Source organism: Netta rufina (assembly GCF_964035555.1).
Source record: "Netta rufina genome assembly, chromosome: 6".
Classification (NCBI taxonomy): Eukaryota; Metazoa; Chordata; class Aves; order Anseriformes; family Anatidae; genus Netta; species Netta rufina.
Genome location: NC_140129.1, coordinates 5,979,214 through 6,006,249, shown reverse-complemented (window position 1 = coordinate 6,006,249; position 27,036 = coordinate 5,979,214). Strand labels below are relative to the sequence as shown.

Genomic DNA, 27,036 nt, shown 5'->3' with positions numbered 1-27,036 from the left:
GATTCAAAAGACAAATAAATAGGAATAAGAAGCAATTTAGTTAAAAATAAATAAATAAATGCAGTCATTTTGTAGCCATCTGTGCAAGCTTCCTCCAGAATTGCAACACTTTTCTATGCATTAAAAACTTAAATATTAAATAAACACTTAGATACTAAATAATTATTAATAACTCTGTAATGACTTTTTCCCCCTGGTTAATAACACACAGTTAAGACATTTGTGAAATCATAGGTTGGATCAGCTTTGTTATTGCCAAATTACAATACAAGAGATCTGAATAAATGTAGTAATATTTTATTGATCACAAACATAATACTTTCTGTAATTAAAATGCATGACTCATATGAACAAAGTGAAAATAAAGCACAACCAAAAAATAACTTCACATTTTTTTCCATTTCATTCTTAGTGTAAGCAATAAATACAACGCTATAGCTTCTATTAATCTTATTTACACAGTACAATACTTGAATGTTGCCTGGTTTCCAGCCCAAATGTTTCATGACATAAAAAATAGTATGTGTTGCAGCATTTCTATGGCCAAATACTCTAGTAGATCATCACAATGTGAAAAAATACAAAGCATAGTTGATAACATTAAAAAACAAAACAAAAAACTGAGGAGACTTTGCACTGGAACTTCAATCTGTGCATTTTACTAACTGAAGGCAGTAGCATTAAAAATAGGCTTTCCAGTCATACAAAACTAAGATGCTAGAATTACAGATACCTGATATAATATAAGCATTTCTGTAGCCCCCTTCAGACTGACACAATAAATCCTCACTAAATAGCAACAACAAAAAAAGAGCAAATAATAATAGATGAATGCATGTTCAATGGAATCTCACAGCCCCTCCAAACTGGAGATTGCTTTCATCCCAGAGAATACAGATAGTGACTACAATATTCCACAACATAGAAAATAAGCCATAAGAAATACCAGTATAAGGATTTGATTTTAATTTATAGTGATAAAAGACCAAAAAAAGAAAAAAAAAAAAAAAAAAAAAACAACAGACCCTGCTCTTGGCTGTCTAGGAACTGAAAAAGGTCAGATAAAAATCACCTATTTAGTCTTCCTATTTTCCAGTGCAAAACAGGACATAGGTTAGTTTAATCTCACGAGGAGCAGGGACTGTAGCTCTCCCTCCACAGACATGAACATTTTCTTGCATGTCCAGTTGAATGTATTTCTTTTGAAAAAGCATTCTTAGAAGTATGCTATGATCGTACGCAGAAGCAGGACCATTTCTGTGCAAAAAACAAACTCCTCCTCCTGCAAATTACCATTACAAGTTTCTCTGACAGGGGACAGGCAGCTATGAGCATCTAATACTTTGTATAAAATGACACAACTTCTTAGGCTATTAAATTTGAAGTGCCTAGCTGAGAGATAAAGTGAGTTATAAATCTAATACCATATCACATTCTCAGCTGTTACTTGTTTTAATTATAACAACCCACCAGGTATCATTGAAACAATTGTCTGATAATATGCCATAAAGGGTTCTGAAGCACTTTTAAATGGACAGGTATCTGTGTGGGCTTTGATTCTCAGCTGGTACCCATTGACTCTGAACGTGGAATTCATGACAGATTTGTACCAGTTGATGATCTGGTCCTCCCCGAGCTATACCAAAGACACTATATGAGACAAGGGATTTTCTGCACCACTAGTACTTTCAGAACATTGCACAGATTTTTAAGTAACACTACATAGATCAGCAAGCAGAGTAGTAATCTCTAATCACGTTATAACAGATGCCATCACTGTATTCTTATAAGAGATTGTGACATCTGATTGTGACATTTCATGCTGCTCTTTAGTATAGCATCCAACTGATTTTCACTACGAAACAGCCTTCCAGAAGAGAAATCTTGATTTTAACAGCTTAGCAAAAATTCTATGTTATGAAACTACAATATTAACAAAATGCTTTCTAAATTCAAACCCGAGACGTAACTGTAAAAAAAAAACAAAAAAAAAAACAAAACAAAAAAACAACAAAACAAAACAAAACAAAACAAAAACAAAACACAAAACAAAACAAAACACAAAACACTAGGGAAAGGTGCAAGTGGCATGAATTTACTGCATCCTCCTAGTGTTCTCCTTCTAAATATAAAACATTGAAAGCCTTATGAAGTCACAAACCAATAAACACTGTGACAGCAAATTAATTAAATGCTAATGAAGGTTACAGAAAGGCTACTGACAAAAACATTTAAATGTTAAAATCAAGTTCTTCATATACAAACCTAAGTACGTAAAACTAAAGTGGTCTCAGAAAGAACCGTCTTTAAGTTTGTTGACTTGCTTACCAGATGTGCGTCAGCATTACAATAATCTATCAACTCCAGTATCCACTTTTCCTCTTCTTCCCCTACTTTTTGAAGTAGGCTTATCTGCAAAATAAACTATTAAAACCTTTTTCTACTTCTGAGCTTTTTAGTAAGACTTTTATAAATTCACCTTTTACCATCCTCTCATTCTTTAGCAATTTTGTCATTTCTCTAAAGAAAAATGTTATTTCTTTAAAGCATAAAGATTTTCAAAAACGTAGATTGCTATAGACACATTTTCTCAAGACCTTCCCATCAACCTCCGCAGTTTTCAATGAGGCCTTTATCTACCAGTAGAACCAAAAGAAACAACTTTTAAATCCTGTTCAAGCACTCCCAAAATAATATTCTCAATCCATAATGTTTTTGAAGCTTTGTAAGAATACGCTTATATTGGATTTTTCCAAATAATGAAATATATATGTTAATAACATTAATTTGCTTGATTAATCTGAATTCTGCTACGCTGGCTTTAAAGGTAGTATACCATTTGCACTGCATTCAGTCCTTCATACTTTTCTGAGACAAAACAAGCCACACGATTAATTAAAAATGTTGCCCCCAAAACAAAGGAATAAATTGTTAAGCATATGGCCATGGAAATACCCGAAAGTAAAACAAAAGAAACAACATGACAACAACAAAATCAGTATGTGATCTCTTTCCAGCTGAGTAAATTGCTTAAGCACTCAGCGAAGTTCCATCAGCCTGCATTAGTGTCAGGATGGTATAGGTACAGGTATTCAGGTTACTACTTTTCTTTCTGGCAGTAAGGCCTCATTGATCTGTTCTGCAGTAAAGCTGCTAAGAAACTTTGTCAAACTTGAAGAGGAGGAGACACTTCTGTGTATGTGAAAGCACTTCAAATAAAATGCTTCAAAGCTAGCTGTAAATCATTACATTGCAATACAGAAGTAAGTAGAATCTAAAACTTGCACTGGCATGTCTAATGCTTCATTTAAAATAGTGTCAAAATCAAATCTAACTGGCTCAGCATCAATATCTTTGAGTCTGTTATCTTAGGCTACCCTTTTTTTTTTTTTTTTGGACAGTCAAACGCTAGACACAAAATTAAACTGGACAATCTACTGTAATTATTGCACCTATGTTAACCATTTTCCTTTTTTCAGTTTTAGGTTGAATTAAGACAGTACAGTATGTTATTTACACCCTAAGTTTCTATAGGCAAATGAAGTGGTTTCAGTACAACACAGTCTTTATACAAACTTCCAAGAAAGTAAGAAATCCTTCATTGATTCCCTTTATACAAAAAATTGCCAACTCTGTCTACACAGTAGAAACTAAAGAGGCAAAGTTTGTATCCTTACATAAATGCACATACAGATAGATAGATGTATGGATGTCCATACTATATAGATACAATGAAACACAAACATATGTATATATACATGTGAAAAATGTGTTGGTTTTGTTTGCAGGAGAAAAACATATCCCAAGTTAGGAAAAATCTTCTGGCCATGAAGTCATTAAATCAAACTTCAAGTTCACGAACTACGAGGGTGAACACTTCTGGCATCAGCCAAGTCTTTGGCAATCAACCATACAGCTTCTCAGTTTTTAAAACAACACTCTCCATGTCATGATAGCTCTTCCCATTTAAATGTTCACTGGTGCAGTCATGATTGTAGCCATAGCCTTGAACATCACTGATTGATGAAACAGTGTAGGAAGCAGTGCGCATAGCATCTGAGTGGCTGAAGCTGTGCTCAAATTGGATTTTGTACTGGTTCCAGTGTCTTCTCAAAACAGCTTGGACCTGTGATAGAAAACAAAAACAAAAGCACATAAAACACTTGGAAAGATACCATTAGGCTTCATTCTTTGATGAGTGAGTGTCATAATAAATGTCTCGGTAACTTAGGTAGTAAGGCTTAATACTCCTGGAAATTGGGGTACCTACAAGTGATAGGTCACACGAGATGTTCTGAAAGAATTTAAATTTCAATAGGCATAATTCTTTGTGCTTTTCACATCAAATTTGCCAGCTTATAGGAGGAGCAGCTGCAACAAAATTTTCTGCTTTGTCCTCTCTGGTCTAAAGTCTAATGTCAACAGATGAGATTTACAGGTAAAAAGGTCATTTCTATTCATTCTTACATTCAACAGGACACATCCTTAGCAACTCTAAATTCTTATATGATCGTCTTATACCATCTGCTATGGTTCTTCCACAAAAAACAAACAAACAAACAAAAAAAAAAAACGTTGTTGTTTTCTTACCACAATTTAATGAAATGACTAGAAAGACAATTTCCTGAACTCTGTATTTCTACCAGAGTTAAAAATAACACTGGTAAATAGCTAAAGGCCCCAGTTTGTCACTGAAAGGATGTTATGTTTATCATGGGCTTCCTCTCCTATAACATGGTTAAACACCTGCACATATTTGATTGATGAAGTGTTACATTAATGAAATTCACATGGAATTATTTTTTCAGGGAAGATGCCAAGTAAAGAACGCTAAGAATGCCAGTAACTATTGTTTTCTCAAAAGGTGTTTGTTGTTTTTAAAGAACCATCTCTTCAAAAATTGCTCAGAGATCCAGACTATTTTATTTCCTCTTCACACAAACTATTTGCCCAATAACCAGTGACTCTGGGAATCCCTTCTGCATCAACTAGCAAAGTACTGACTTTCTAGATGCCCACATTTATCCAGCAATGCACCCCAAATCACTGGTCTCATTCAAAGTCATAATCTTCCCTCACATCAATCAATCGGTGCATATCAGTAAATTTCCATTTGGTCTTTTTTGCATGGTAAATTACCTCAGTAAGACCAGTACAGAAAAGACCCTGGTCTTTCTTTTATTGCAGAAAGATGCTGGCTCTACTGGTTGGCCTTTTGGCCAGTGCCCAAGATAGCCTGCAAGCCATCACTTGAACAGAGTTTGGCTCCTGATATTTGCTATAGAAAACATCAAAAGGTATAGTAGCAGTTGGGAAAAGCTACAATTTAGTTTAAAAAGAAATGATTGCTTTTGGCATTTTTAACTGCTAATAACCCCGCTGGAACACCGTTTTCCCATTGTCACTCAAAGTGTCGATTCCAGTATCAGCATTCACCTTCACACCACAGCCTTGCTGCAGAACAGCATGTAAGTGTTAACACTGATGCCTCTCATTTTGTACAGGATATAATGAGGTGTTGCTATGATAGATGCTGATAGAGCAGCACCTTGTACACAACAGCAAAGCTACGGTATCAGGCTAAGTTAACGCATTGCTATGACAGCAACAGATTATAATGGCAACAAAATATATGCCATATGTCTTCAGGCTCACATGCCAGAAGCAGTATTATTTAATAGACCAAGGAAACCTTGTTTTTGCGCAGACAGTTTTTCCTAAGTACAGTGCCATTCTCCCCATGGATTTCCTTACTAATTGTTGGTTATGAAGTAATAGATCCCCTCTAGAACAAGGGTAATGGAGAAAAAAAAAAAAGAAAATAACCCCAAACAGGTCAGTATTGGTCACTGAAGCAACGCAACCAGAAGTAAGACTGGTTTAACCAGCATAAATTTCCCCTATATAAAGCAAGTGGACACATACACGTTTAACTGACAAAGACAAGGCCTAGAGTATAAACATTTGGTTCAAGTGTCTGAATCCACCGTTTAACATTATCCTGCCCACATTGTTCAAGCTGTGGAGGAGCTCATCTTTTACACTGATCAGCCAATGGTGAGTGTAGGATACTGAATTAGTGGAATGACTAGAGTTTGCTTTTGCAGAAGAGAACAATGTAAAAAATACCTTATGAGTTTGTAGCAGTGGAAAATTAACATATGAAGCAAATCTTTTTTACTAAACATACTGTACTTTAAAATTTAGGTTTCAACTTGTTTGAGGAGTAAAATAGCCTTAAAAGATCCAAGAGGATTAAAATGCAGAGCTGAGCAGTGGACAATATTGTTTCATAGAAACTCTAGAGATGGAGTATTTTTTCCCTATTTTGCATTGGAGCAGAAAAACTTCTGACTGATTTTTTCTAATTTTTTTTTAGAAGGAATTTGGAAGTATAGAATTTAGAAGGGAAAGAGTGTGTAAAATATTTGGGCTGAATGTGGGAAATTGGTAAAATCACATCCAGAATATCTAGTGATTTGTTCTGCTTTGATTCAAATATATAAGCTGGGACTTGAACCTGGATCAACTTTACCATAAAACCAGATCAAAAACACTGGCCCAGGTCCTATAAACTTTGAAAAAAAAAATATCTCTCTTTCTTCATCTTTTCTGCTTCCTTTGCAAAACAAATAAAATAAAATATAATATATAAGGACACTCATACGTTTATTGGAAAAAAAATAAAATCAGAAAACCACATGCAAATTTCATTGCAATTCAGTCAGCTTCAATTTGAAGAGGAAGAGTGGGAAGCATGACCTACTTGAATCAATTCTTTTATGAGCCAAATACTTAACCCGTAAGTAAATATTACTGTCCATTATATAAGCACACAACATCTGAGAAAAGAAACTAAGGGTTCAATCCTATGACAACATCTGGTTACTCCCACACATCTGCTCACAGCCATAGACTGCAACTTCACTAAATGTAGAACAAATGAACAAACAGATGTGTAGGGATAAGTGGAAGATTGTAATCATTCCTCTGCCAGAAGTGTTGGAAAAGTAAAAGTTTTTTTTTTTTTTTTTTTTTTTTTTGTGGGATGTTTTTGTTCATTTATTTTTGTTTCCTTTTGTGAGCAAGAGCTACATTAATGAGCAATTTTATCCATTTAGCCTTTCTACCACTTTTATCTCTGACAGTAAGGCCCTGTGCACTTGAGAGTATAAGGCTTGGGTGCTAGGACCTTGATCTGTTCAAGCTAACAGCAAAGCTTGTTAGCTACAAGAAGTATCAGTCCCATAAACTAATGAAATGTGATGCAGTTCTCTGACATAAGAACAAAGAAGTCTGGTTTTGGAATTGGCTGATGATGGTTCTTCAAAATTGCACTTCTTATTCAACAAAAAATTTTGATCCAAGCACAACGACATATTAAATTCTGATTTTGGAACTATATTTTTCAGCTATGCTATATCCTTAATTACTGAAACAAAAACAAAATATATAAAAATACAAAAGTATACGTATATAAAAATAAAAAAACGGTTACTCTACCTCTCCATTAAAAAAGCAGAAAATTGTAGCCACCAGTAGACCCTGTAAAATAAAAAGATTCTGTTTTATTTCACATGCACATACTTTTTTTTTTTTCCAGTTTCAGATAATTAGATGTTCCTGATAAAGTTCCAATATAGATAGCAAAGAAAGTGTAGTACGAATCTAAAATCTGTGAATCATTTTTAAAACTACCTTATTAAAAAGTAGTGGGCCTCCTGACTACCATGGTACATTTCTTTCTTTTAAAGAAAAGAAAATTCAGTGTATTGAGAAAGTTGAAGTAATTTATAGAAATATTGCATAAAGGTCTTTAAAAAATAAAATAACAGGATCATTGCTCTTTTATTTGCTTCACATGCCAACACCTTCCTAGCTCAAGTGGGCAAAAACTATTTAATATTTCCTACCTGGTAATGCATAAGGATGTGCATCACGTAGTCATAGACTTCCTCAGCGATCCGGCCTTCTGGTCGCCATGGAAACAGCACAAATTCAATGCCAAGCAGGGGGACTAGAATCAGGGTAGCTCTCACTGCTTTCATGTACAGGTTGGATTCTGCCTTGTGGGTGTCTTTCAGCTTCGTTATGAGAACGCGGACAATATTCAACAGGAAGAAGAGATTCACCTGTTGGAAAAGAAAATGACACTGAAGAGACTCTGCAAATAATCCCCCCACTATTTTGTGATACTGAAAACCAGACAACTCAAAAAGAACATACAGTGCATAGAGAGCATTCTGATTATATAGTAAGAACAAGTTAAAATTTGCTGAAAACATCTTAAGAGGATGAGATTGGGCTCTGATGTATAATGCCAAATTCCATTCCTCTAAAGTATTAAGCAAATATCCATCCAGATAGCTGTTGATCTTCCACTGTTAACAGACCCTATACCTTTCTCTTTGCTGTTACAATAACAGTAAGAAGTTGAAAGATGCTTGTAACAGATTTAAATTTAAAAAACAGAATGGCAGTAGCTGTTTTATAAAAACAACGCATAGAAATCAACTGCTGGCCATGATTTCTGCACAAGCAGCACCCTATGGAAGACCACAGGTCCAAGCCAATGTCTCTAGAGGTGTGATCTCTAGTATGTACGATATTTTTTATATTGCTTTCAGCTATTTTAATGCCCGTGTAGGAGATTTATTTATTTATTTATTTTATTTATTTATTTAGTAAAAAAATATTTATTTATTTAAATTTATTTATTTTTTAAAAGAGTTTCTGGGAGAAGGTAAGCACTGCACGTGGATATCACTACAGCATCTGTAATGGTCATAGTCTGACTGAAACTAGCCCATAAAAAATCAATGACTTTATAGTAATAATGTATCATATATGCAACTATAGCACAGGTTTCTACAATCGAGGTCCTGCAAAAATCTGACCCTCAGTGGTTTAAAATCTATTATTCTTTGCCTATTTAGATTGCAGTAACTAGTTAGATTTGTTTTACAACCTTGATTATGAAGACTAAAAAAGCTTCATCATTGCTGTGATTTTATTTAAAAAATCATTAACTTACAGTTCCTCTCATTTATTTTTACAGTTCAAAACAGAAACCTAAACCAAAAAGCAAAAGTACTACACTCTCTTATCATTTCCGTGTAAAATAACCCCCCACACACACACTACAGCCTAATGATGTGAATAACCAGAGCAACAGCAACGGTAGGGATGATTACACTGTTTTCCACTATCATGAAATAATGGCAACCCCTTAGAGAAGCTAGAGCTAGAAGAGCCCTTAAAAGCACAGCCAGCCCAAGCACCTTGCCCAGGGGCACAAGAGGCCAGGCAATGCTGTACAGGGAACCCACTATGGAAGGCAGAGAGCTAGAGTCTGGGCCTTTTCTCTCTTCTTCCAGATAACTGTCTTTCACTGTCAACAATTATCTAGAGAGAAAAGGAGAGGCAGAGTAGGGAAGAAGCCAGCAAAAAGACAGACGAGTCCCTTCTAAAATAACTAGGAGTTCATTGTCTAGGAAGAGGCCTCTGTCTCTCCATAGGACAAGTGAGAACAGGGAAGCCATTTCAGACCATGTGTGTCACCATGTCCTCCATAACCCTGGCAGAGTTCTTGGCATGTCAATTAAGGTTTTCACAATAAACAGCTGTGTATTGTTACGGCAACATGGCCCTTGACAGATATGTTATGTTATTTATATTCTACTTACTTGCTATTTAAATCATTTTAACAGGAAATTGTTTTACATAGGAAGCTACTGCACGAATTTCTTCTGGAAGCTTCCAACTACCTTTTGGCTTTGTATAAGCAACCAAGGTCTCCTGGTTCTCTGTCAAGGGATTTATTTAGATTTTATGCAGCCCATGATCCTCATCCAACTTCCTATAGCACACACAGACAATAAGTCCTTCCTCCATTTCTAAATTTAGTCCTTCTCACTTAAATTATTAACTCAGCAACTCTCTCTCTCAATTTTCACCCTTGTATGTTGGTAGCATGGTCAATTCCTATAATCCTGTCCTTGAATGTTGAGTGAAGATGAACGTTGCAGCAGCTATGAGTAAAACACCACCTGGTAAATTTACAAAATGATGAAATGCACAGAAATTTTTTCATTGGTCCACTTACTCACCGAAGCCAAAAAGCACAAAAATAAACATAGCCAGTGTTTGCAAGAAGATATTTGGACAAGCAGAAAAGATGAATGAGGCAAAGCAGAGGACAGACTTGAGAAGAGAAGCATAAGTATTAGAGTAAGTATGTAGCACTAATTTTTGATGAGTAGGTACTCATCAAAATCTGTGATGACTTTTGTGACTTCTGTCACAAAAACAGTGAGATCAGGATGAACCAAATTCTTACTGAAGTGATGAAAATGGGTCTTGATTTTAGCAAGGTAGCGAGTAGATTTTTACATTTAAGCAAACATAGGCCTGTGCAACTACTTGTGTATATATTATCATCAAATTGACTGTGATGGTTGTTTGTAAAGTCCCAAAGAAGTACTGGTGTGCCAGCTGCAGACAAACACACAGAATAATACTGGCAGCTTCATAGTGACTGGGAAATTGAACCAGGCAAAGGAACAAAAATGGAAACAAAGGCAGAGAAGGCAATCCTAGATGAAATGTTAGAACCTTCACTAGGAACTTAGCTGAATTTAGGTTTTGCCTTCAGAGCTGTGAATTTAGCTGAGCTTATAAGTCAATATGTTCTGCCACACTCAATCTACTCTTTCAGTAACACCAATGCAAACTAGAACACTAGTGCACTGGCATATCTGAAGCCTACACTGAAAACTGCCTCCACTTGGATCAACACTTGACTAGTGTAATAACCAACATCACCCTCTACTGTTTCATTCTTACACTGTTTCTTTAGTTGTGGTTGCTTAGGCAAACATTAGCAATTAAAAGCGTTAACTGAAGACAACTCCAATCAAAATGCAACTTGGGTCTGCTCCTGTTTGCAGTTTCTTTGGCAGGGATCTGGCCACAGTTATGCAAAAGCAAGGACCAGCAGAGTTGTTGCTAACATCGTGCAATGTAGTATTTTCAGTGATGTACAAAAGTTACAGGCCTAATACCCAATGGTTTCTGCCAATTCCTCCTGGCATCTCCTTGACAATCTTCTTCGTGCTCTTTGAGATCTTGCTTCTGCAAATAGAAACAGTGTCTTTTCCCTTGTTATCTAATTTGCAGTTTAATAGTGTTACTTAAATTTCTACTAAAGCAGGTCATGCTTCGTAAAGTGTGAAAATTGTATCTGGCAAGCAAGCTGCTTAAGCAAATGAGGGTTCTGTTCACCAAGTCTGAACACATGCATTTCATCTTCTGTCTTTATCCCTGGCTTGTTTTTTCTGAATTGACATATTAATTTTTGTGATCAAAAAGGAAAGGAATTCCTTTAAGGTATTTTCATTTCACACACATCACAGTCAAGACGTATAGTTGAGTCTAACCTTCATTACTCCTTCATGGTTTTTACATAAATTTACTGATTGTATTGAGGTGAGAAAAATGTAAGAGAAACACTTTCAGTCAGCTCACAAGAAATATAGGAATATCAAAGGCATACATATTTGTAAATTGCAAAGAGAATGGACACAGATTCTATCAAAACCAAGCAAGTATAGAAGATTATTATGCCTCCAATAAAATCAGAAGACATTCTTAGTGTTGCCTTGAGCGGAAAGAAGACTTAACAGTTTGGAAGTCATTCCATGGATTTGAAATCAGTGGGAGTCTTGCCACTATTTTTAGTGTGATTTTGTGGAGGCCACTGCTGGGAAGAAGAAAATGATCTTATATCCTAAAATGAGGCCACTTCATGAACAATGCTATAGTTCTCATAATACATTTTTTTTTTTCTGTTATTGTTTAAGCAAGCTCTGACTAAGATAAATTATATCTCAGCTTTAAAGAGCTTTACTTAAGTGATATATCCGTGGAGACACTTGGACAAAGGAAGTAATGTCCCACAAGGCAGTGGAGAACAGCATGTATTTGCTGAGTAAAACATGGTGCTACTGAAGTGAGCAAAAAGTCCTTTCACTTTCTGTGCAAACAAGATTTCATCTTTTGTGCAAATTAGAGAGAAGAAAAATAGAAAGGATTTATAATTGGTTTCAAGTTTATACTAGTTAACCTGTCTTTATAATAACATATGGCTGACCTGACTAACAGGACAAGGGATTATCAGTAGTTAGTAACACACCAAGGATCTCAGCCCGCTTCTGGCTTCTCATGTAGAGGACCTCATGTGTGTCATAGTATCAACACCATCCTCAAAATATATGTTCACCAGCTAATTTCACTGTAAATGAAACTGCAGGTTAAAAGAACTGCAGGATTTATAAAATGGTCTTCAGAAAGAATTCTGTATGTGCAGAATGCCCTCTACAAGTATTTATTAACAGTTTTAACAGAAAAGGAAGTTCACACAGACTGGAAACCAAATTGTTTCCTTAATCTTTTCTTTCTTACTGAATTTTCTTACATAAACTGAAAAGCATAAAGAGAGCCAGTAGACATGAATATAATACCTTTGCCAGATCTGCTTGAAGTTTCTGTTAAGATAAGTATGTCCATATTAGTGTTTTCTTTTATAATGCACCTATGTAGAAATAAACTATTGACTGTATTTCATAGGTTACATTCAGTCCTATAGTGACTGAAGTACAATATTTACTTATATACAAGTGGAGTCTTCAGTTACTTATTTAGAATGTACTGTCTTCAGTGTCAAAGATCTGTGTAATAGCTCCTTAATAAGGTCAAGATTTCCATATCTTTTGTGTCCAAGATACCTGCTGCGTTGAGTCCTGAGAATGAGTCATTGTTAGCTTTAGGCTATTACCAATTTATAAGACCACCAAGAACAATTTAAAAAAAAAAATAAAGCAAGAAAACCAAATTATCTTAAAAATGCCTACCAATAGAGCAGCACAAATAGGGCCATGGATGATGTACAGCAGATGAGTATCAGAGCTGATCCAACAGCTAGAGAAAACAAACAGGGAAAGTAAAAACATTTGGTATTTTGTTACTTGTTCTATTCCTTTTTCTTTTCCTTAAAGAAACTGTAACTGCTTTGCAAAGCTGTTTGAGATACTACTTACTTGTCATTATAATACAAAGTTCTAGCAACAGCATGTATGCAGGCAGGGATCAGTGGAAAACCTGTGAAGAGAAAACAGTATTTTCTTCATATGTAAACCTACATAATAAGTAACTAGCTAAGCAAACATGCATCTCTTGCAGCAATCTTCTATATTTTCATCTCATCCAAATTATATACAATCACAGAGTAAATAAAGTAACATCAATTCAGTCTCTGCTTTCCCAGATTTCTTCCAGAGGAGTGTATAAAACCTTATTCCCACTGTTTTATCGGGAAATCCATACCATTGTACAGATAGAAAAGGCAAATCAAATTATAACTATTCAGAATGTAACAATCAATCTTTATTAACACATTTTTTTTCAGACTGCAGTCCACAGTAATGCTAAATACTAAGTAATACTAAAAATATCAGTATATTTTTATATATAACCAGCTTTGTCTGTTGTGGGACAGCTGACAATACTGGTACCATGTCATGTTACAGATGAATGTGCCTATGCAATGAAGTGCGAGTTCTCACTTGCAATTTGTGAATATGCTGTTGTGCATTACCTGAAATCACCACATCTGGCTTGTTAGTTTTAATACTGACATTACTTGAGATCTTTAGCTACTGCTATTCTGTATTTGCTTAGTGAACAATACAGGTCAAATGGAACTGCTGGAAAAATAAATCCTTGGTGATCTCTAACTCAGTTTTGACCCTCCACCCTAGACGTGGCCAGACTTCTCTGAAAACAAACATTCGTTCCTGAATAAACATCTTCAAGATGAGGAACAATGAATAATTACTTCTTAATGTCTTTTTTATAATAGGAGACTATTTTCTCTACACAAAGGAGGAGTCGTTTCCTGACTCCAGTAATGCATAATCTCTCTTTCAGCAAAGATAGAGGTACATACAACTTCCTACGTTAATATTTCTATGCCTGTTAAAACACCACAGACAAAGAAGAGGGGTGTGTCATCATTATTCAAAGCTGCCAGTGCAGAGAAGCAACAGGACAGCTGTTCAAATTCTCATGAAAGGAGTAAAAGATAACATTGGCCTGACAATACAGAATGTGAAATTGCATACCCCAGCCAAGAAGGTAATACCACATCAAGTGCTGTTTCTCAGCAAAAACAGCCACCACAATAAGAGTATGCAGGTAAACGCCTTCACACAGCATCCAGAAGTAGTTGCACCCCATTAGGTACAGGTAGATGAACTGTGACACTTTGCAGCTAATCTGCAGAAAAAGCAGAGTACAACATAATTCATAAATTGCAGCAATCTCACAGATTTAATTTGCAAAATGGAGAAAGTACTGCTTGAGTCAAATATTCATATTTAGTTTCACTATTTTCACTTTTCACTTTTTTCACTATGCTTACATCTTTTTTTTTATTTTTATGGAATTAAATTTCCATACTTCATGGTGACCAAGTTAGTAACTGTGTCTGTATTCTTATTAAAGCTGACATGAGAACTCTGAGTTTCTCCAGCATAATGGCAGAGAGCAGTAATGATATTTCTCTTTATTGTAAATATTGGCATAACTGACCATTCCAATCAAATGGGGGTCTTTAAATTATTGAATGGTAACTACATGAGAAAATGGACTTTGTTGAAGCTAATTCCCCTTTGGTTATACCAGTCATGCCATAGCAAATGATTTACATGTTGAAAACACTTCAAAAGATCCCAATTTCAACCTAGTCATAACTGAACTTAGGGCCATGGGACAACTCATACGGTAGGTTCTAATAACAAGCTTTCTTGTTGGCATATATCTGTATTCAAAATATCCTCAGATATTCTTCAATTGAAATGGTTGTAGCTTATTGTGAAGAATAAAATGTGAGGTTGTTAAAAAGAAGTTATAACTTGCTCTTTTAGACACAGCATGCCTTCTTTTTTTCTTCTGACATTGCTCCGTTTGAGTGATTGATCTCGTTATGGCACTTAGCTTAAACCAAACACAATATTGCTTTACCACGTTCTACTACCTAATTCACTTACTGATGATTATTAGCAGCTATCTCAGGCATATTATCCAGAATTTTTATGAGCTTTTGAAAGGTTAAAGAGAATTTATCTTTTTACTTGATTCCAACAGCTTCTGGATTTTTGCCCTAACTTTCACAGAATTTAAATTTATCTTCCAGGTCCAAATAAAAATAAAGCCATAGTTAGGGATTTGTTTGTTTATGTATTTGATTTTCAGGCTCTTCCGTTGCTATAACTCCTAGCCTTTTGGGACAGGCTACTGATTCACGCTTAACCCAGTATTATCAGGAAATGAGAGAGAGACAAATCAGACCCTAAGGGTTGGATTTTTTAGTCTTCTTTAGTGTCAGTTTGATCTCCCTTCACAGAAAAATTAATTCTCATTACAACTCAAGATGGCAAAGCAAAAGCCACATGAAAGTAGCTGACTGCCAAAATACATTCTAGAGCCTTTTTTTTTTTTTTTTTTTTAAACTGCCCTTTCTTGGTGAATTCAACTGTCATAACCTCTCTTACATCATCTAGAATAGGCTGCTTCCTTGTCGTTGTTTCAGCGCAGACGTGATCTGTACAAATTCAGAAGAGCAGTTCAGTATGCTCTGTCTCTGAAGCTGTTTTATTATTTCGAAACCTCAAATGTGAAATGCCCAAATCACTGTTAGCCATCTGTTGAAATACGTAACATGGTTACACCGTTACTGAACATTTTAACCTTGCTATGTACATCATTTCATCAACTATTCATGCCTCATTTATCCCTTCTGCATTGCTGAAGTTTTTCACATACAAATCAACAAGGCTGCCAAATATACTTTCACTTACTGGATTAGTTGCAACTAACTCCTGATTGTTGGCAATTGCAGTCAGTGAAATTATTGTTACAACAGAGTTGCAAACAAAAGAGAAAAATAGATTTTTATGCAGGGTAATCCTTTGGCAACTCAAGCTCCTAGAAAAGAGAAACAAGAACAAATGAATACACGAGGGGACAGCTATGCGTAATTGGGGACAACTCTGAAATTTTGAAATACTAGAGCTCTTTATTTATTATGCAGTCTTACATCAACCCTTTCTTCAACTCCAGTCCGAATTTAATAGAATAATGTGAAAGGTAACATCTCCCCTTAATCTCCACTTATTTGACCACAGCAGGAAAGTCAGTACATTCAGTTCCAATACATTCACAACTAAAGACCTGCTTTGTAGTGGTTATCTAAAAAGGATTTTGATATGGATAATGTATAACACATTTTGTATGATTTATACATTTGTTTTTGTTAGTACCTGATTATTTCCCAATTAACCATCATACCTGAGCCTGAGGAAGCTGTTCTACCCTACGTTTTCATTTATCCAGAGCTGTCAAGATTTTTGGAGGACAGTTCTATTCTACTCACATTCTCACATTATCTCCCCTAATCCTATAGCTACAGAAATACCCAGTAAGTAAATAGTGAATAACTGATCTGAACTTGTATATAACCAAGTTATAAACAGAATATTAACAGTTAAAAATGCCATATATAAATGCATTTATGTTCATTTTCAACATTTCATTTGAACATTGCAATAAAATTAAATGTAAAAATATACTTTCAAATTTATTTTTTATTTAAAAAAAAAAAACATTCAATAATATTAAACTATAGCTAACAATGACCATACTCATAGCAAATTTCTGCTTATGTGCCATTCTATCAGGTCTAGCTTACTGCTACTGCAAGAGACAGAGTGCTGCTCATGCAAGTTTTTCGAAAAAAAAAAAAAAAAAAAAAACACAAACACAAAAACAACAATTTTACAGACACAAAAGATAGAAAGCCTACATAGAAATAAAAACAATTCAGATCATTAAGATATTAAAGCACAAAATTCCCGAAATAACATCCAAATAAATTCCAAATAACATCCATTTTTACTATAGAAGCAGATGATTGTTTTTTTTTTTTAAAATGGGTAAAAATGACTGTTTAGGTTTAGAATAGGGGCTGCACAGCACATAAGAGTAAACTGACTTATAATCATACAGCATGCCAAAGGCAGCAGATGGGTACAGAGCCCATATTGCAGCATTCGCGTTCCTTGGAGAAACCTACCCAACTGGCAGAGAGAGGTGACTAAAGGCTGGGGAACAGTGGAGATGCCTGTTGGTTATTTCCAAGAAAGAACCCAGTTACCCAAGCCTGTGCTGTATAACTGCATCTCCCTCCCTCCATGTTTTAGGCAGCAATATGATGTACAACTAATTCGCAAAACGGAACAGCTCAGCTGGGGGGTAATGTCTATCACTTTCACATGCAACTGCTTTTCACTTGTAGAAATATCAGAAATACATGGACAGGGTCAGCAAGGGACAAGACTGAATTGTCACACGGGGCGGGGGGGAGTGGAAATCAAGTTCTAAGTTTTCTAGCTTTTTCAAACAACATGCCTGAAATAAAGACAAAGTATAGACATTAGTGATTTATCTTAAATTTGGGGGGCCAGCAGGACAGGAAGGAGAAGAACTTTATATTTTGAGAGAGAAATACAGAAATGGAATAGTCACAAAAGCTAGAGGAGCATGTTGAGATCTGTTGAGAACACAATGGATGAAACATGAAAACAAATGACCCCACTAACAAAAGAGATAGTCAAAAAAAAAGACAGTCTATAGAGATTACACTCCTTGGTTGCATTCTTTGCAACTATCACAAGAAGCGTGCATGAAGCATCCCAGAGATACATGGAGGAAGCAAATAGGTTCAGATATACACAGCGTAATACCAGGAATCAGGCAGAAGAGGTTCTGCAAATCACACCATGGAGCCCTGAGGCTAAATACACTGAATTCAGGGGAAGGAAACCACTCCAGGAACCAGTGGTGCCACACAGAACACAGATCAACCCTACATAAACTCCTGGTTGCCAAGCTTTACTTGACTGAGGAAAACATGAAAAAGCGTCCAAAATACAGAACACAGCTATGGATATAAGTTAAGTGATAAAGTGTATCTCACAAGGCTTTTTTTTTTTTTTTTTTTTTTTTTTTTTATCCTTTTAATGCCCAAAAATAAAATAAAGCATTGATTATTAACATATGCATAGTGTTTATATTCTTTGAGTATGCATCCATATCTTCTTCCTATATGGCTCATATAGAAAGAAAGTAAGCAACACAAGATTCCAGCTAACAGCTCTGTGTAAACAAGTCCTGAAGAACCCTGGAAGTCTGTCTGCTTATTGTTAAGATTCAACACAGAGGCAAGGAAAAGCACGTACAGCTAATGGGGCCATCTCTCAGGGTCATCCAGCAGCTGTTCCTGTTGAATATTCAAACACACCCATCCACACCCACCTCCACCCATGCATAAAAGGATTGAAAGGATCACCGGACAAGAAACAAGAAAGCAAGACTGCTGACATTTAAAAACGAAGACTGCTTTTGGTAATAAAAGAATTTCTTCCTAAGTCTCCCCACCCTCCCTTTTCTGTTACCCTTCCTATAGACCTTCTGTTTTTCTTAGTGACATAATGCTCTTTAATCATTTAATTCTCCTAATTATGATCTAAGACCATTCAAAAAGACTTATTGCTGGATTAAACCCTGTGCAGAAAAATAAAAATAGACCTCCTGCTAAATTATATATTTCCTCTTTTCATTCGACTCCTGTATGTCTTGGGCACTGTGGAAAAAATCATTTCTCCAGTACTTCCAGAAAAGAAAAAAAAGGTAACGTTTTCAAAAACACCTAGATGTGTTTGGAGTCTTTTTTTTAAAAAAAAAAAAAAAAAGATACTAAAATGCAGCAAGATTCAACCAGTGAGACCCATATATTCACATGAGAAGAATTAGCCTTTCAGCTGAAATTAACTTCAAGTTACTTAGGAACCCCGTATCTACCAATCTATCATCCAGCTGTTTGCCCAGTCTATATTTACTGTTGCTAACCCCTGTGAGTGCTGTCCTGTGAGTTGACATGATGCTTGATTAACAGTTTGTCCTTTATTTTGTTTTTGTTGTTTTTTGTTTGTGTGTGTATCTTTGAAATTATAGCTTCCCTTTCTCTGAATGCACTGTTCTATTCTGTTTTCTGTTGCCTACTTTTCTTTATGAAAACAACCTTAGAATTATTTTAAGAAAAACTTCCTATAAGACACGTGTGATTTACAGTACATAACAGAATAGGAATGCAGAGCCACTGCAAAAAGTTACTTTTATCCGTCATAGATGAATTATCAGATAGGAAGATCAGAGTTCCAAGCTTACAGCTTGTTTTTAAATCAAGAACTCCAACCCACTTGGAGAACACAAGTCACAGACTGGCAAAGTATTTCTAACGAGGTAGTTTTCTGAAGAAAAAATTTCAATTGAAAAATAAAATGCACTAAAATCTGAAAAAAAATAAAGTCAAAATCTAAATAGTTTATACTTAAATAACTGAAGATACTTGGAAAAAAAAAAGAAAAAAAAAGTCAGTTTTCCTATGGAGAAATATCCCATCTTTCTGATCAACCCTAGAGATATTCTGATGGTCAGCAAGTCAGCAAATGTCATCTGGAAATTATCGATCTGCTAACAGGATAAATTATCTGGAAACGTGGCAAGCTCATAAGCACCCACACACAATAGCAAAAGAGAAATAAAGGAGAAAAAGAAGTCCACCTGTTAAAGCTACGAATAATTACACAACATTCAGCTGATACATAATACATCCTGGTATTAATCTAGATCCTTAAATATCCTTCTGGTACTAAAAATACTTTAGAAGAACTGCATATCCCAAGAGAACAGCTTGTAGAGAACTTTCTTTAGCTTCCTTTAAATTTTTCAATTTCTTTTTATATCTGAACATAACCACAGTCTAGAATTGTGGTTTGTGGATCTGGATTAATTCCATGTGGTTCTCTGAGGATAGAGGATCCTTCTACCAGAGGGAGAAAAAAGTCCCTGGAGGATATGACAAACATAGCATCGTTCTAATGGTAGCAAAGCAAACCACCTTCTTTTGCAGTAAGTGCCACAAGTGGAGATGAAATTGGCTTGGTTTTCATATTAGAGTACAGAAAAATTGTTCTTTACTGTCTCTGAGCTCTTAAAATCATATTCAATATCTTTTTATTTTCTCCTTAGAAGTCTATGTCAAAGCATTTTTTCTACCATGGGAGATTTTATTTTTTATTTTTATCTTGAACTTTGTCTTGTGAGGTTTACAGTAATAGCATTGCACTTTTTTTTTTTTTTTTTTTTTTTTTTTTTTTTTAAATGCAAAATCAACCTTATAAAGACTTGGGGCCATTTCATGTTTTGATTTTGTGGAGGGAAAGTGAACTTGGAAATAGTTGGGAACAAGTCAGAAAAAGCTGAGGAGTAATCTTGAATACTGTATTTCAAAGAGAAGCTACTAAGTTGAAACACTGTTAGGAATTCATTTCAAATTTAGGCAAATAATGCATATCTAAATTGGAAACGTGATAGCCAGCCAGGTGTGACTAACAACGATGATATTTAGCAGACATTTGCGACCCCTATCAAATCAAATCAAAGTCCAGAGCATGAGAAAAGCAAAATCTGACCCATCCCCACCATTACTGGTATACATGCTACTCATGTTTACATATTAGGAACAATTATGGGTGGGGTGAGATGGTAGCGGTAAGAAACACGTAAGTCTGTAGAGCAGATCTTTCTTTTCCAATGAAAATCGATGCAGATTGAACTACTGTGAGTTAACAAGGAAAGCCTGCACTGTGCAGTGCAGCATTTGGCAGAGCTAACAACTCATCTCTGACAGCACTGCACTTTGCCTCAGCTCTGCTCGTGTGGCAACACGGGTTTCAGTGATCCTGGTTTCAGCTTTCTACTAAGCCTCATCAACTTCTAAGAAAAAAAAAAAGTTTCATAGGAAAGAGCTCGCAAAATGTGAAGTACTAAGCAGACGTAATTTTAAAAGATCCCTGCAGTATGCTGCACTTCGTCATGACATTGGTAATACACGGCTCAAACTTTCTTGCCAGAAGATACTATATTAACTTGTAGTCAGTGGATAAGGCATACCATCACAGTTGTAACGTGGTGAATAATAAAAAGGGGGGTTATTTTTATTGTTCCCATTCCTAATGTTGCTCTTAGCTTTGTTTTCTTTACAATTTATCATATTTTGTGGCTACCTACTTTGGAATAGTACTTTATCCATCATATATCACCAGTATTTTGCTTTCCATTTTCTGTTTACTTTGGTCCATGCTTGACATACCCACACCTTCAGTTATTATTAAAAACAAACAAGCAAGCAAGCAAACAGCCCTCCTTCCCCTGCACTTTTAATAATTTTTATGTTTTCTAGTGCCAATTCCCTATTTCTCATTTTCAACATATGCTACACTTTTTAATTTGAAGACTTGGAATTTTAGGTATCTGAGAAAAGAAACCTAAATTTTTATTATATCATCATGTTCAATGCCAATCCAATATACTGATTTTTTTCACCTTCTTGTTCTGTCTAATATTCTGGGATATCTAGTGTTCTAAAAGTATTGAAACTATGATGCAATGACTAATTTTACTTATTTTACAAAGTTTACAAATTTTACAAAGAATTTTACTTATACTTACTTAAAATAAAAGAATATGCCAAGAGAAATCAGAAGTGATGCAATTGAGAGACCATGTCCTATAATGGCCAAATAATACAAGTTCAGAGCCGTCTGCAATACAAGAACAAAATCAAACACTTGTGATGCATATACAACTATTATTAATAAGCACAAGCACATCTCTTCTACTTACAAAATTATTATAACAGGATGAAGATAATAAAAACATTACTGATAATGATGAATCAAATCCAGAATCCTGCAAATCAACATCTTACTAAAATCTCTTTCTGTAGGGCACGTAACAGATTGAATGAAGTTGCTATGACTTAGCAGTTCAAATGTTAGTTTTTTTTAAACTATGTACAAACTATGCTTCTTCTGAGTATTTATATTAATCTGGTTATTTATGTTACTGTGCTGGGTGCTCTCCTGTCTGAGGCTTGACTCATCTATTTATGCATCTCTTAAGCAAAACATGTTAGTGTGCTTTACATATTAATTTATTTATTTTTTGCTCATAAATTTTTCTCCCATCATTTGAAAAAATACTTCCTTCCAAGAAAGCTGTGATTGTGATATTGGAACACTACTTTTCATTTCAAGAATGAAAAAAATTTACAACTCAAAAATAGTAAAGACTAAATGCTATTATTCAATAAATCTACCATCAAATTCCAGTATTATGAAAAGCTAGGTACATAGCAAAAATAAAAACGAAGAACTGGTGAAGTAAATATTTGTCATATATGCATGTTAACATCAATTCTTTCTCTAGTAACAAAACTATTTTCAGTTATGGAATCTGTTTCTCAAAATCACTTAGTTGGCATTAAATACAATATAACCATTTTGCACACAAGAAAATGAAGATCTTTGGATTTAACCTTTTCCTATCACAACAAAGTATAATTATATCTACAATCTATTAGGAAGAATCCTTGGGCTCATATACTCCGTAGTCTGTGTCTCCAATTTAAGCTCTGAATGGTTGCAGCCTGCTACATACATATGGACTTTTCAAATCACATAAGGAGATTCAAAGTAAAGCTTTAAGAAATGTTATTAGATGAGACAAGGGTACCTATTTGTAGAATAGTTAGAATTGTAGAATAGCTAGAATTTTTTAAGTTATTATATTTTTTAAAAATATATAAAAAGGGAGTTAAAGTAATGCAGTAGTTTAAGTGAAATTTTCATAAGAAATCTGGAATTGAGAAAACAAGTGCTACCCTGGAACAGTAAAGACTGTCTATGTATGTATTTCTATGGAAGGTCCATATGACATCCCACATGACAACCTCATTCAGTGACCAATTTAAGACAAAGTAGCATGTTTAAGATTTTGAACATTTCTGCACAATTTAGAACTGGCCCTAAACAGTGGTACGCTAGGGACTACAGAGGGACTGTAGTGGTATGCTAGGGACTACCATGACAATAAGAATTGAGCAATGGACAAGAGCCATGTTTATTGTGCATTATCTAACCTGCCTTGAAAGAAGGCCACAAAGAAGCTCCTCACATTATTCATACAGGAAGACCTGGAGTGATCTAATCCTCTCTGAATAAAATTCTCTCAATTTCTAGTCAAGTATTACCAAGAAACAATGAGTTGATAAATCTCTACTAGTAAAATTAAACTGCCATGGACATACTCAATTGATTTGAGAAAAAGCAATGCAGAAGTGCTTTAGCATCACCTTTTCTCAATGTTTTTTTCTTGGTAAATAACCTTAAACACTCTGACAGCAATGATGCAAGCAGTTAGGATCCCTATTAGTATCAAGAATACTGCCATCTAGTCTATCTACTGTTAATGTGCTTTTTTCCCCATGAGGCCTAAATTCACTCACAGTCTATCCTTACATGTTATATTTCTATTTTGGGGGCATTTATGGTGTCATTTTACTGCTTCTTCCCATGCCTGAATGTGTTTTATAAACATTATGAATACTACTAGTGGACACAGAGGCTTTTTGCGGGGGTGGGGGATAGGAATATGCAATTGTATCTATTGTACCCTCACATATCACAAACTGTCTCAGCAGTTGGAGCTTTACCACATTTTTTTCCCTAAGTTTGCCAATGGATGGACATCCAAGCTAAAGTCTATGGAAGTGCCATCTATATAGATACCCACACAAATTAGAGTGCACACAGTCTACCTTTGATACATAGAAAAAACAAAAACAACAAACAACTCACAAAGCATGTTTTTTCCATTTGTGTGGGCAGCTTAGTAATTCAAAAACTGAAAAAAAGAAATTGCTCTTGTGAGCCAGGACACAAGACATTCACAGGGAAAGGGCCACAGGGGAAAAAAAACCCTAGCTAACACTTCTTATCACTTACTAACCTTTGGCCTCCAAAAATCCTGTGGTCAATCCACTCAACTAAAGCTTGCCTACACTTTTGTAAAACAGAAAATATTAGCTCTGCTTTTCATATTACATTGGAAAACAAAACAAAATTAAAAAATAAAAATAAAAAATCCCAGTTCTTAATGCTGCCTGGAAGATGTAGTAAGCCCAAATAAAGCTGTGGACCTGCTGAAAATCTGTCACTATGAGTTAATTGGATAAACCCATGCACTTAGCAGGATAGCAGGGTCTTCAAGAGAAGTGCAAATGTCCTGCAGTTCTGCTGAGCTTGCACTCTACTTCAAAATTACAGAGCAAAATGTAACGGATGTTCTTTTAAGGAGTACATTTTGCTTACCAGTAGGTGAATATGGATGGCATAGACAAGTACTAGTACTAGTTCACATTTAAAATACCCACAAACAAAAATGATAACATATTAATCAAGTAGTTAAAATCAGCTGTGAAAGACTTTTTTTTTTTTTTTTTTTTTGAGTCTGCTGTTAACAATACATCCTTCTTATTCTGCACGTTTTATCTTTTTGCATTTTGATGTTACATTAACTCTGCTGCCTAATTTTTGAGATGTTAAATTGTTCAGACCAATTTCTTAACTGGTGACACGCATTTGTTCATTTCCTACCTTCACTTTTTCATGCGTATAGATATTACACTGGGTGTAGTTTGTCCACGTCCTGTTGCTTTCTGGGTGTCTAAACCAGTTCCCACTTGGATCACAGATCTTCGTCACTTTTTCTACAGCCAAAGTAGTTGGAAAGAAAAACAAAAAAAGAAAAACAAGACGAAAACACAACAGTCAGCACTGAAGCTCTACTTCCTGATGCCTAGTATTTCACGAAAAAAAGATTGGCAAACAAATGACAGCTTTATTAATATGACTAGAGAGACACTGCTTGTTACTATGAATTCTGAGAAACTAGAGGCCATTGCTTTTGCTTGGCAAGGGCAACTGATGATCTGTTCTTCTTAAGAAAATAAATAGATTTTCCTCTTCCCATCCAGTTAAGTATCAAAATATATGAAACCGTTGCAGAACTACCAGATGAAGTGACAGGAATGGCTTCTTTAATATCCAAGACATAAACTGATGTCTGACATCCTACCACTGTAAATTAGGATTGGACAGGCAGGAAAATATTAATAGAGAAACTGCTCAAGAACCAGACTGGAAAATTTCCGGGACCATATGATGATTTCTACCTAATCAAATGAAGAAAGGCATCAAAAGACCTTGGGAAATACTAAATGCAGTAGAAGCAGACATCTATGACATTTTCCACATGCTCACAAATGCGAAGTTAAGCTAACAGAAATAGGAAAAGATTCATTTGGAGAAACTCTTATTGACTTCAACAGCTAAACTGAGGTAAAATAAGTAATGTTTCTGCTTATTTCTCAGAGGGAAAATCTCATCTCTATGAAGAAAGAACTGTCATCTAAATTCTATTTGTATTTCCTCATCTACAGAATCCTACTAAGGCACATTTCAAAACAAAACAAAAACAACAAAACCACTAACTTGCCAATATTGTATGTGATAAAGGGAAAGTTAAAATAATGGATTTGGAGTTAGTTAAATTCTAGTACATTTGTGACTTGAGTGGAGCAAAGAGTAGGCTTTTTATTAAGCAACGTGTTGATGCAGAAGCCCATGCATGCTTACCTGATGGATTGAAATCCTGAAAGTAGTCAGGACAACGTTGTACTGACACAGTACCTGCAGCAACATCACTCCAGCACAACCAGCCATCCCATGTCCTGTTACAGTAAGGACCTACAAACAAGTGGACACCTGATAATAAACTCACAAACCTCCTTTCACAAGTAAGGTATCTTTTGAAAGATGATTCTTTCAAAAGTAAGATATAGCACTGCATATGTTAAGTTTCTCACTTGCAGCAATGAGTTTTCTTCATAAAGAAAAAAAGCAAACATAACATTTAGCGACAGTTAATTATAACTTCATGTAATAGAAACAGCTTCTTACATGTATATTTCTTTGAACATGTTTTAGAATATGTCATCATTTACCTTTAAACAGTCTACATCTACAGTTTACAAACCTCATCAGATTTAGAGCATGGTAGGGTAACATTCTTTGGGAAAAGCAAAATACATCAACTCAGACTGAATAATGCACATGAACAAAGAGCCTTCAATTTGCAAAGACCATTTTAGTGAATGTATTTACACTTTGGATGTACACCAAGCCTCTCTAATATGTGTTTACTAGTTCATCGAAAACACACCGGTATCCTAGAAGCCATCAGAAAGCCCACATGGGAGGCAGCCACAGTTCCTTGTCCTCAGGTAGAGCTGAGCCTGCAGATACTTCTCTAACTGCTCCGGGACAGGGATGTCACAGAGTCCTTGTTCCGGAGCCTGTTTCAATGCCTCACTGAACTAACACAGATTTTTAATATCTATATGTAGGCACACAGAATGACTGACCTACAGATTTGAAAATATTTTTGTATCTTCCTTCAGTTTCCTATTCAACACGTAATAACATCTTCTCCCTGCTCCCTAAACTATCTCAAAGGATGCGTATTTCAAACATCACATAGTTCCTCTTTGTATCTAGAGATTTTCCCATTTGTCCAGATCCTTTTAAACTCGTGGTTCCCTGGGCTGGACATAAACTTACACTGTCATACTCATATCCATTTCTGACCTCCAGACATTGCTTTTCTCCAAAGAAACATTTCAGAAGAGAATAATACTCCGTGTAATTATCTCTTTTTTTTCCCCTAAACCATTCAATGCTTTCAGAAGTTATGAAGTTGGAAATAATTTCCATTTTTTAATCTGGATATCTGTTTAAATTACCATTTTCTAATGTCATCAGAAATAAAAGCTTTGTGTTATTTACGATATAGTGGATGTAATTCAATGAGCATTACATTAACTGTAATACACAGTATTACTCTGAGTTCCAAAATGATGTTTCTAAAATATGGTATGAACAGAACCTGAAAAAA

At 35.3% G+C, this 27,036-nt stretch overlaps 1 protein-coding gene across 2 annotated transcripts in view; it reads right to left on the bottom strand.

Moving 5' to 3' along the window:
* Window positions 1–281: 281 nt before the first annotated feature.
* The window catches only part of CALCRL (calcitonin receptor like receptor), a 61,362-nt gene continuing 34,607 nt past the window's right edge, over window positions 282–27,036 (bottom strand). For both annotated transcript variants that reach the window (XM_084289063.1, XM_084289062.1), the window contains 10 exons: window positions 25,719–25,829; window positions 24,678–24,790; window positions 21,691–21,782; window positions 15,918–16,044; window positions 14,181–14,334; window positions 13,098–13,158; window positions 12,912–12,978; window positions 7,914–8,132; window positions 7,504–7,545; window positions 282–4,126 (listed from right to left, as the gene is read on the bottom strand). In XM_084289063.1, the coding sequence (XP_084145189.1) occupies window positions 3,905–4,126; window positions 7,504–7,545; window positions 7,914–8,132; window positions 12,912–12,978; window positions 13,098–13,158; window positions 14,181–14,334; window positions 15,918–16,044; window positions 21,691–21,782; window positions 24,678–24,790; window positions 25,719–25,829 (1,208 nt within the window). In that variant the 3' untranslated portion in view covers window positions 282–3,904. The remainder of the gene's footprint in view (window positions 4,127–7,503; window positions 7,546–7,913; window positions 8,133–12,911; window positions 12,979–13,097; window positions 13,159–14,180; window positions 14,335–15,917; window positions 16,045–21,690; window positions 21,783–24,677; window positions 24,791–25,718; window positions 25,830–27,036) is intronic.